The 12,122-nt window shown below is 38.8% G+C and overlaps 1 protein-coding gene and 1 non-coding gene across 4 annotated transcripts in view; one reads left to right on the plus strand and one right to left on the minus strand.

Moving 5' to 3' along the window:
• LOC137177344 (cilia- and flagella-associated protein 47-like) overlaps positions 1-12,122 on the minus strand; it is a 72,280-nt gene that overhangs the window by 15,063 nt on the left and 45,095 nt on the right. For all 3 annotated transcript variants that reach the window (XM_067583551.1, XM_067583550.1, XM_067583552.1), the window contains exons 49-61: positions 11,854-11,981; positions 11,618-11,683; positions 11,120-11,263; positions 9,043-9,216; positions 6,859-6,970; positions 6,353-6,406; positions 6,107-6,204; positions 5,221-5,396; positions 4,771-4,878; positions 3,565-3,676; positions 3,117-3,221; positions 1,808-1,964; positions 609-692 (exon numbers count right to left, since the gene is read on the minus strand). In XM_067583551.1, the coding sequence (XP_067439652.1) occupies positions 609-692; positions 1,808-1,964; positions 3,117-3,221; positions 3,565-3,676; positions 4,771-4,878; positions 5,221-5,396; positions 6,107-6,204; positions 6,353-6,406; positions 6,859-6,970; positions 9,043-9,216; positions 11,120-11,263; positions 11,618-11,683; positions 11,854-11,981 (1,518 nt within the window). The remainder of the gene's footprint in view (positions 1-608; positions 693-1,807; positions 1,965-3,116; positions 3,222-3,564; positions 3,677-4,770; positions 4,879-5,220; positions 5,397-6,106; positions 6,205-6,352; positions 6,407-6,858; positions 6,971-9,042; positions 9,217-11,119; positions 11,264-11,617; positions 11,684-11,853; positions 11,982-12,122) is intronic.
• On the plus strand, positions 9,711-9,781 carry trnag-gcc (transfer RNA glycine (anticodon GCC)). The gene has a single exon. It is a non-coding gene; the product is annotated as a tRNA-Gly (tRNA).

A 12,122-nucleotide genomic window follows, 5' to 3' on the forward strand; every position in this document is an offset into this window, starting at 1 on the left:
ACAAAATCCAGCAATGCTGCACCTTCCCGTAGGGTTGTGTGGGGGACTATAGCTGCCATGAAACAATGAGAAAATAACATTTTATTAACTGATTCACTGCTTTTTTCTCACCAGCGCTACTCACTCTCTTCATTCACTCCCTAGCTCGCTCAACCACCACTTCTCTCTCTCTCTCTCGCGCTCTGCTCTCAGCTCACTCTGATTGAGTTGGGGAGGAGGGGCCAACTTTGAATGCTGTGTTTACAAACACTTGGCCACAAATCCTGCTTAGTATACCTTTAAGACTTGAATAAAAACTCTCATCCCTGGCTTATAGCCTAAGGTTGATTAATATAGAGGTCAATTAAGACTAAAAACGCTCTACATTCTTACTGTCGCTTAGTGAAGAAGTCTGTATCTGTTCAGTGCCCAACTGAAAGGATTTTTGTCTCATTTAAACTGAAATGAAGCAACATTGAGAGGTCTCAGAAAATGTTAAAGTCCAGTTTTGCTTTAAAGAAATACTTTTTAAAGCTTTGTTTTTGGAATTGTATATGTTGCATGGTAAAATGTGATTCCTGAACATTTCATCACAAAGTGGTGATAAGTTGTAAGATCAGTTCACACACCTTTAGTATTGCTTAGAGGGATAGAGAAGACCTCCTTGTCTGTAGTGACTGGATGGCAGACTGGGGCCCCACTTGGGTCCTCATCTGATACATGAAGAAACAAACAGATAAGTTCTTAAAATGCACTTACAAGATTTATTTAAGAACATTTGTGGCGTTCATCAATTTTCTCATACTTAGAATTTTCTCTTAGGTACAAATAAAATTCATCTCTCATCTCTGCCTTTCTTCACTAGGGAGAAACACTTACAATAATGTCCTAATCTGAATTAATTTGGAGTTTAAATATGATACTGAAATTAACAAAAAGTTAATATACAAGTTAAACAAATGCAAAATGCAAAATGAATATTCTGTTTACCATGTTATCATCATCATGGCTGCCAAATTACTGAAAGGTTTTTTAGATTTTGTGATTTTTATGGCCATATTTTGGTGCAGCAACTTCTACTTTTCAGTTGTTGCTAGGAAACTTCTCTCACTCCGACAGCTGCCTCTGTCTCTCTCTGCAGGTCTCTGTCCAGTATAATCTTGTGCTGCAGCTGACAGTGAGGCATGACCTGTAGACCATAATATTCTTCTCTAACATCTCTCTGACTGTCACACCCCTTGACCGCCTCCCATCACGAAGCGCTTTGCTTTAGAAAGATGTTTTTTAGCACCTAACTTCACGTCAAATCATTCCCTCTTTATTTCTGTCACAGTGCAGAGCTGCTCTGATGACATGTTGGCTGGATTCATATTTTCTATTGTTTTGGGTCTCCTACTGTCACTCCTAAATTTGTTATGTGTTTGGCTTCTGATTTCTGACAACAGGACTTGATGTTGCGCTGTTTTTTTTACTCTTTGGGAACTTTTTGTGAATGAAACTCACCCAAAAATGGAACATAGAGCCTTATATGGCAATTTTAGGGGTGTGGATTATGCTACTGATCCCATCTCATGAACGCACACCTCCTCATGAACAGGTGGCATTCATCAGGCTGAGATGAGCAATTTATGACAAGTTCAGGCAGTTAAGAAAGTTTGTTGAATCCTACTTGGAACACTCATACAAGCAAACCTCACATAGTAAAGTCAAGGGAGTTTCAGGATAAAAATATGAAAATGTTCTTACATGAGGCCTATTGTATCATATTATCAAGGACAAGTGAGTGGCAAAATGTATGCGTGTGAATAAAACAACAAGTGCCTGGGACCTGTCAGTGTGATATTGAGCACTGCTGGGAGCTCAGTGGGGTTTGTGAAGGGTATGGTGATGGAGGCATTGGAACCAATCGCGGATGAGATGCTCACTGGCTCCTCGCTCTCTGGATTAAGACCACACCCACTCAACAACACACACCATTCCTGCAACTAAAAAGTGACAGAGACAGATTAACACATACACAAGTGGCCAGAGGGAGAGAAATAAAAGAAAAACAAGAAAGCATGACAGGAATACAGAGGAGGGAAGACAAACAGAAGGAATAGTTTAGAGATCACACTTGGAGAGAGAATGAAAGTTTAGACACACCTATCCAAACATATATACACATAGCTAATACAAATCATTAACTATTACCATGAATGACATTCCTAAACTTGTTAGTGACATTCTTTAAAACATTTTTCAGATCAGTCTATACTGATATATATCATGATAAGTCACTGCTGAGTTTCAGCTGAGCTCAAAGATTCCCTTAAGCTTTAAATTCTACATCTAGTAGATACAGAACCTGAAAAAAGACCAGAATTCTCTGAGCTGAAATTAAAAAATATATATTTAAATCAATACATTTAAGAAACCAAACAAAAATCTTCAACAGGCAGGGAGCTCATATCTTGGGTCATTTAAAAGCCTTAATTTTTCATGTCTTCAGTCATTAAAAGAATAGTCTGACATTTTGGGAAATATGCTTATTCGCTTTCTTGCCGAAAGTAAAACGAGAAGGTTGATACTACTCTCATATTTGTCTGTTACAAATGAAGTTAAAAGTCAGGAGACATTCACTTAGCTTGGCTGGATAGGCTAGCCTGGTTCTGCCCAGGCTAGCTGTGGACAAGAACCAGGCTAGCTGTTCCGACAAATTGTGTGGTGTGTTTAGTTAAACTAGCTGGCCTTGCTGTGCCTATTTTGGGAAGAGGGCTCTCCGTTCCTGAGGAATGCTGTATGTTTTATTAGAATTAGCTTGTTTCTGTGATCTGTATCCAAGTTTCTTGTTTTCTTATTGAGGAAATGTTTTATTGTCTTAAATGAAGACAATGTCTCTCTGTGTCTTAAATAAAATGTAAAATATGGGCCTATGAAAGGCTTTATGAAGTGATCTAATAGCTCCAAGCTTTATGTGAAAGATTGGGAATGATGAGGCAGCAAATAAAATGAGAACACCTGCTTAAACCAATTTAAGAGGAAAAATAAGTGAACTATCCATACACTTTTGTGCTGCTGTATGTGTGCTTTTGTGTGTATGTGTGATGATCTATGTAATCCATTTTCTCTTGGTGTTTGTGTGTGGATATATACACCTGGGGGCATGTGAAAGTGATCTTTGCCGTGTGGTTCCCCTCTCCAATGGATGAAGGACTAAAGCGAATGCCAAGCTGGGCGGAGGAGTGGGGCTCCACAGTAAGCTGGAAAACACACACACACAAACACAGGGAATAGCTTTCATGGGGACAGTATGGGAGGATAAAGACACAAATCCTCTCTATCGCACTGCTAGGCAACCCACGGCTTTTCATCCCGATATATAGCAAGTCTTTTCCTTCCAACTGACAACAATTTGTTTTGTGGATATGTGTGTTATCAAGTGTCTACGTGCACTGTATGGTTCTTTTAACAGATGAAATCCACAGCAAATACAGCCAAATATCCACATCAACTTAAGCTTTATTTGAAATATTTGGATGGAATACTGAGCTGATAAAACGGAGGATGTGCAAAAATGAAGGGGGTATGTAAGTGTGTACTAACAGTACTTAATGTATCCATTTCCAGTGTGTAGTTTCTGTGGTTACTGTTAGCCACAATAAGCTCCAGAGTCTCAGCAGTCGGGTTAACCAGGGGAATGGTCTGTCTGGTCCATCTGACATACGCACATGCACAAACGCGCGCACACACACACACACACACACACACACACACAAAGAAACACATCTAGTTAGTTTTGTTTAATTATCAAACCATTTTCTTGTCCAAAAAATGTACAACTAATCTGACAGGTCCTGCCTGCACAAATTCAGCTGGAGTAGAGTCTAGAGTGGAACAGAAACAGTAATAATAATAATGTACAAATATTTAAAGTAAGGCAAATGTAGTAATTATCATATATTTTCAAATATATAATTGAAAATGTTCAGTAGTCTAGAATAGTGACATTTTGGTGTTTTTTGTCTCACAGTAAAAAAACTATTATAAACACACTATTATAAATACAGTAGATGATACAAGCCAGCTTTGTCCTTGTGGGGACAAAAAAAATAGACCCTAATCTGAAAAAGAAGTGAGCCCTCTTTGTGATACCAGAAAACCACAGTCAAGCCAAAGGATAGCTGACTAACACATTAATATTGCAGGCCCCTGGTGAACATCACGTGACAGAAAGTGGAACAAATAGACCTTGAGGAACAGACTTTCATTGTCTGAGTTTAAATCAGCTTCATCTTACCTTAGTGGATTAATTGAATCTTGTCACTTGCCCTAGCAGACAAAGTTGGCTGATATGTGAATGAATGCATGTCTCCTAATCAGCATTTATATCATTCATCTTTAAAAATGTCAATTTTAATAAAATTATAATAAGCTGGAACAAGTACTGATGACATTTCTCCACAGTTCATTTTTCAATTATGTTTAATGTTACTTTTTGTCCTGCATACCAAATTTAAGCAGGCCACCAACAAGATTTACATGCATCATTGGGAGCACTGGAAACTCGTACTGTGGTTGTACTTCAATACAGTTTAAACTATTTTGATTTGATTTACATATAAAGGTTACTGTGGGATGTTTTGGAGTCAGCCTGCTTGCCTGCAGTACAATATGCAACAGAGAGCCAGCCTGAGCACACACATCACTGAGGTGTGGGCAAATCCTGAGGATAGGATCACATGTATTCCTCGCCAATAGCCCTGCAGTGAGATGCTGTGTTTGTGTGTTCCTGTGTGTGTGCACACCTACTTGCCCAGCTGACAGCAGGCCTGTGGAAGTGTGATGACTGGAGGAGGGAGAGCATAAAGCTCCAGTTGATACCAGAACTCCCCCACCAGCTCTGACTGGAACACCACGCTGGCAGAAAACACACATTAAACCTATGCAACTGCTGTATAGCACAGACTCATAGTACTGTTAGAAATAGCAAAATACATTGCTGGGTAAATTCCAATTTAATAAATAGTGATCTTCACTTGGTCTTACACAGCACTACATAGTAAACTGTGTAGAAAACTATTTTATTTTTGTCTTCTGTAAAGAGTCCGTTACAGATGATGTACATGCTAAAGGCCATGTGAAATTTAAACTGGGACCTTATGTTGAAAATGAATCGACGCCAATAGTGACAGCACTGAATCCTTACCACCAAACCCAGTGAAGACATTTCATTTGTCAGGAATGAGCAGTGAGTCTTACCTGCCTGTACTCTTTCCTACTCTACCAGGAGAGAACACGGCTTTGTAAGTGAGAGTCTCCTGTGGGGGAATTGAAACCCAGTTTGCTCCACTTAGGCCGTCTCCTTCCAGGTACACATCCAGCATCAATGGCTTTCCTTGTGGGTTATTGACAGGGATCTCTATGGCAACTGAGCTCTGAGAACACAACATTTCAAAGATGACACCTGTTTTTGCTTTTCCTTGTGATGTTCTGATAGTCTTTTGATCTAGTAGAAGGCCCTAAGATTACACTTTCCTGTAAAAGGTGCATGCAGCAGAAACAGTACTTGAAGGCCTGCATGTTAGAAATGAGATACATATTTTTGTTACCATTCATCCTGGACAGAATTTACCCTTTTTACTTGCATCCAGACAGATCAGTCAGCTACAGAACACTGTCAGTTAAGCTATTATACTGTAGATTAAGTAACCTGCTTAAAAACAAGCTGCTCGACCAGGGCGCTCTAATTTCTAACCACCAGACAACACAGTTCTGAAATTTATATTACATTTGTGTTTCTGATGACACTGCATTAAAAGGTCATTTCAGAAGACGATCTATGCAATTAGGCTTCAATGACAGTATTTTGTAGGACAACAAAATATGTTTCTATTACTGCTCTGCTTTAATTACATTAATATTGTACTTTGATGTGAAGTTTATTCTTGACAGAAAAATTCTCAATTTGAAAAGAACTAGAAATCATTATGTATTGCAGGTTTTTTGATGATTTTGGAGAGAGTGTGTGTGTGTGTGTATGCTTTTGCAATCAAGAGCAATGAGATTTGTACTGTTGCTTCAAAAAGCAGATATTTCCAGCATAAAATCAGAAGTCTATGCGTGCAAGTGTGTTTGCTGAACTTACCTGAGCAGCACATTGTACATCTATGACCTTGATGGCTGCTGCCTGCTCACAGATTATCTCGAGAGAGAAATATACCTCGTAGCGTCCAAGTACATTTTCTGGAAGGCACATATAAATACGGTGTAAATGCAAAGAAGAAGGTACGCATTTAACCTTATAATCAAGAGGAAAACATAGACATCAAAGTTAAGTGTTTTTAAAGATTTCTGAAGCTTTTAATGATTCATGTATACCATTCAAGTTTACCTTTGTCCTTATCTGCTTCTTGCATGTCATCAATTTCCACAAATGACAGGCAGCCTGCAAAAACGGTTGTGGATTCAGTTATTTATTTGGATTTAGGTTTGTAGTTGTTGTATTTTGATGATACAAATGAGCATTATCTTCACACACACACACACACACACACACACATACACACAAAATGTTCCTTATATTTGCTACTTACAGGTAATCCTGCTCAACTACCTATGCTGACATACTGCAGATGCATACAAATATAGAAATACAAGTCTGCCTAAAGGTATGCAAAACAAACAAGACAACACAGTAAAACCACAACCACAACCACAATATATAGGCATTTAAACTAAGAATAATCAAGAATGTATTAGTCTGCGTGCATCTGTTTAAACAAATCCAATACAATATAAACAAATTAAGCTGACATCTGAGCACAGTTGCCTTCTGTGTCGCATAACAAACCATGTAACCCCAGAATAACAAACATGCCATGAGAAGAAAAAAATCACCTGTCTGTTTTCCTCGTCTCCATGGTGACACAGCCAGGGTGTATGGAGCGTTATGACCGGGCTTAATCTCCAGGGAGGGTGTGCCACGCACAACAGATAAGTCTGTCACCACCTATGTGCATGTGTGTATGCATACACACACACAAACACACATGACAGTGAAAAAACATAAATACAGAGGAAAAAGGAATCAAATGCTCTAGATGCACATGCATTCAAATAGACGCTCACTTACCTGCAAGTGGCTAAAATGCACACATGCAAAAATACATCACAGCAACACTGTCTGTCATTCATTACTTCCACTCCATTATGTATTCTACAAATTTAGTTTTTCAAATTATGCATTAATTATGATTAAAGCATGTTGCCCATGGTCTTTCAATATTTTTATGTACCGAAAATAGTGTCAGTGAAGTAAACAATGTTCTGATACAACTTAAAGTCTTGTCATTTTTAGCCATGCAAGTGGGATGGTTAGGCTAATCCGTTGTTGCTAATTTTGGGGCTAACCTCCTTCATTTTTCCAGCAGTTGGACAGACAAGACTTCTCTTGGTCTTGAGAAGCTGCAGCATTTATTAACTGACGCACTGTAGCCTGTACTGTACTTTTACTGCCAGATTGACAACTTACTGCCAACCCGCTCCGCTTGCATTCACGTCACTTTTCTGCTGCTCGCTCCACACACTCACTATGCACACACATTACACACTGCCCTGAAGGAGCCACGCTACTCTTATAACAGTACCTTTCACGTAAATGTCCTTTGAAGAATGAGGAGAGGGAGGATTCTGGGATTTGATGCACTAGTCAATGACTCAAAACAATTCCACAATAATGTAGGGCAGTGTTTCCCCTATAATAGTACAGGCCTGGCGGGCTGCCAGGCCACAAGAACCCCCGCCAGGCCAAAAAATATTTTTTTAAATGCCAAAGATAACGCCAAATATCAATTAATTCGGAAATCAATAGTGTTTGGGAGCCTCTGAGCAGTGCTGTTTCGAAACGCGAGTCAACGTCTGTGTCATTGCCTGGGAAACTGCAGGTAGCGTAGCTCCTTTCAATGACTAGGGCAGAGCGTAAGCGAGTCAGTGGTTAAACGAGAGAGCGAGTGTCAGAAAAGTGACGGTGAATGTGAGCAGAGTAGAGGAAAAGGTTAGCAGTAATCAGGCGGTGCAGCGCTGAGCCGCAGGGTCAAGTGGAGGTGTGCGGGGGTGTGGGTGTGTTTATTTGTCCTCCGGAACATAACCACTGTGAAACAATCAGAAAATAACATTTTATTGATCCGATTCACTGGCTTTCTCGCGACCAGCACTCCCTCTCTTCATTCACTCTCTAGCTCGCTAGACCACTGCTGCACTCTCTCTCTCTCTCACTGGTGCTCTCTCTCTCTCTTGTCTTTTTTAAAATGAGTCAGGAAGCAGACAGCAAAGCTTAACTTTATCTTTAAAATTAGTTGTCATTAGTAAGGTGTCAATCTGGCAGTAAATGTACAGTACAGACTACAGTGTGTCAGTTAATAAATGCTGTAGCTTGTCAAGACCAAGAAAAGTCACGTCTGTTGTTTCCCCAACTGCTGGAAAACTGAAGGGGGTTAGCTGTGAAGTTAGCAACAATGGGTTAGCCGGCCAATGGGTTTAGCAGCGGTGCTCATAATTCAGGATGAATATAGGGGAAACACTGCTGTTAACGAAAGGGGCGATACAGATTGTGCCTCCAGAGCGGAGCCAATGCGGCTTCTACTCAAGTATTTCCTTGTACCAAAAAAGGGGTGTACAGGGCTCTGAACAGACACCTCAGGTTATACAAGTTCAGAATGTTTACACACACTGACCTGCTGTGTTTTGTGCACCCTGGCGACTGGCTCACTTCATTCACCCTACCTACCTTCAGTCAACCAAAAGCATGCATATTTTCACATATCAATATATGCTCCTCACTAGGGTAGGGCAATATGGCAAAAATATCATATCACGACTTTTTTTCAAGATAATCTCTGACTTGCTGATTGCTGGTTTGGTTTCTAAGAAAATAAAAAGGCTTTAATGAAAGTGCTAACATTAAAGTGCCTGAGTACTTTCCCTTAAAGTGTATGTGTTGTATTTATCAGATTAAATCTTGTCAGTATTAGTGCCAGTTATTTGAATGTGTGCTCTTTTTTTGCTTTTTTTTTTTCTGCATACCTTGAGAGAGAGTTTTTTCTGGCTGTAGTTGGGGACATCAAGCTGTGCATGTGTAGTCTTCCCTACAGGGCAGTGTAATACCACATGATCCACAGGCAGGGGGTGCTCTCCCACTCCTCTGAGGGTAAACACGTGCTCAGTACCGTCGCAGTCATTATGTAAGTACAGCTTTCCCTGTGGGGGTAGGGATAAAGTCAAACATACACAAACTGGTGTTCTGTGTGAAGCGTGCACACATAGGAACAATGGCAAGCATTCTCCATGTACAAACGTGGCTGATTACAAAAACCCATCTATACAAAAAGTATCTATACAACACAAAATGTTTTTATTTAAGTCTAAAATGCACTATATTGGAAAGACAAGATAGTATTCCCTGCACAAAATGCTCCTTATACTCTCTTAACTGTATACACAACATACACATAATTCTCTCATTGTAGTTCATTTTAAAGATTGTTTTTTGAGATTGAATTTTGTGTGCATTTTCACATTTTATCTATACAGAAAAAAGCTATTGAGGCCAAGTATGTGTAATGTGACAGAAATGAAGGAGGGAAAAAAGAAGGAGACAGGCAAATGTAGAGAGCTGCTGTAACAATGAACACAGCAACAGCCTGCAGCATGTCTTCTATTTAGGCCCCACCCCCCTTGCACTATGCACCAATGCATTGGTGGTTCAGTGGTAGAATTCTCGCCTGCCACGCGGGAGGCCCGGGTTCGATTCCCGGCCAATGCATAACAACTTTTTCCCCCCCTGTTTTCACTGTAAATCCTGACTACAACCAAAGCAAGGAAAGTACATACAGCACACTCTCCATGAGGAAGACGAAAAATGACTTCATCACTGATCACATCATTGATAATTAAATAAATGCTGAACTAAATAAATAAACAAGGTAATTAATAAAATAGTAAATAAATAAATAAATGTAAATGTGAAGAAATTTAGAAATACAGAAATAAATACATGTGTAAAAGTGTAAAAACTTGGTTATACAGAAAGAAATACATGTAAATATGTAGAAATGTAGAAATACAGAAATAAATAGGAGTACAAGACAAGTGTAAAAACGTAGTTATACAGAAATAAATACATGTAAATGTGTAGAAATGTAGAAATACATTGAAGACCTTTATTAATTGATGTCCCAATTAATTACCTATGTTTATTCATTAATTTATGTGTGTTTATTTCAACATTTATTTATATATCTATTCTTTCATTTAATGATATAATGTGTTTATTTATTGATGATTAAGTCATCTTTCATCCTCCATATCTCTAAGTATAACGTAAATTGCTGCTGTGGAAGTGTAAATGTGAAAGATAAATGAAGGAGATGTGATTTATGGGACGGAATAAGAACACCTAATACAAATGTTTTAAAACATTTTCTATATTTTTTGGAATCTTACTCAAGAAGTACAGAATCATTTTCAGCTTCTTGACCTCCCTCTGATGATTAAATAAATGAATCACCCTGAAAAGAAAAAAAATATTCTTTGAACTCAACATTCTCTATATGTGAAAGAAGTAGTGAGGTATTCATTTGCCACTGTAGGGAATCAACAACCGTTCTAAATTGCAGAACACTGTCATCAAAACACTGTTTATCAAAGGAAGAAAGTTCACTTGCAGGAAAAAATGTCAGTTGTGCTTCTTAAAAAGCACTGCAAGATGATGCTGGCCACAGAGGAAGCTTAAATTCCCAGATATCATCTTAACAGCCAAATAGGCTGGACAGTGTGCTGCTGCATTGAGATAAGCGGTTGTACTTGAGCTCACTGCTCCCTGGGAGGATGCAACAGAGGAGACTAATGAGAAGAAAGGCCAAATATGAGGGCTTGATAGATGAGCCTTGGTGGTAAGGGATTTTCAAAGTGGGCTTTCTCATCAGTGTTGCTGATGTTGAATGATCCTGAACATACACTGTAAAGATTTCATGGTCTATCAGAAAGTATAAATCAAGCAAATAAGTTAAATAGAAAGATTGTGACAAAGGAAGAAATGAAGTAAGCAAGAAATACACAAAGAAAGAAAGAAAGAAAGAAACCACAACAACATTTTTTTTACCGTGACAATACATTGTACAGAAGGGTGAAAGGTGAGTGGGTAGCAAGCTTTTGTCCCTGCTGGTACAGTCAAATCCTTTGGGCCGTGGAATCCTTCACCACACACCTCAGCCTGGATTTTCCAGTCTTGGTTGGTCTCATTGCACTGTAAGAGACATACAGGCCTGATAATTTGACTTGAACACATGAATATTTAACATTTTGGCAAAATGTCATTAAAAACCAATTTCACAAAACTACTATCATAATATTATCTACACTTTTGTGACCTAAATATTTTCAATATGTTAGTTTAAGCCATGCAATCTGACAGTCAAAGACACATTTCTGTCATGTTATTTGGTTGCAGGATTACCTCTGTCTTCCAAGAAATCTGTTTCTCTTTATGGAAGTAATATCTAAAACTTTTAATAATTAATACAACACTTTTAGGTTAGTCCTTAATAAACAGCACACACACACACTGATTAATTCACAAGAATTTCCTTTTGGCCCTCACCAGTGGTATGTCTTGCGTGACTGAATGGTGAGCTGGTGAACTGAAGTCCAAGTGGACAGATCCTCCCTGTGGTCATAAATGATTTAGTAACATTAATGCTGTAATGTAATGTGTTCTTATACTGCACATGTAGATAATGCCAAGTTATGCTCTATGCTTTAATTTAACTACATTAATTTAGTATGTAAATATTCAATTTACAAGTTTACTAAGCTCCTAAATCGGTCAATATCTACCTGTGAAGTAACCAACGCCTCTAGCAGGTAGACCCTAGTATCACACCAGGAACTCAGGACAACTTGACATGTAAATTGCCCCACTGAGTCTGCCTGGAACCGTAAAGGGATGTCCACACAGCCACAATCTATTGAAAAGAGGGGGGAGATTCAGGGAGGGAAGTAGGTGGACAATCTAAGAAGAACAATCAACATTTAAATAAGTAAATGACATCAGCAAGAGTGAAACTATGACATCAAATTAAAAGCTGGGATGGCTAAATGGATCA

The sequence above is a fragment of the Thunnus thynnus genome, chromosome 24, assembly GCF_963924715.1.
Source record: "Thunnus thynnus chromosome 24, fThuThy2.1, whole genome shotgun sequence".
NCBI classification, from domain to species: Eukaryota; Metazoa; Chordata; class Actinopteri; order Scombriformes; family Scombridae; genus Thunnus; species Thunnus thynnus.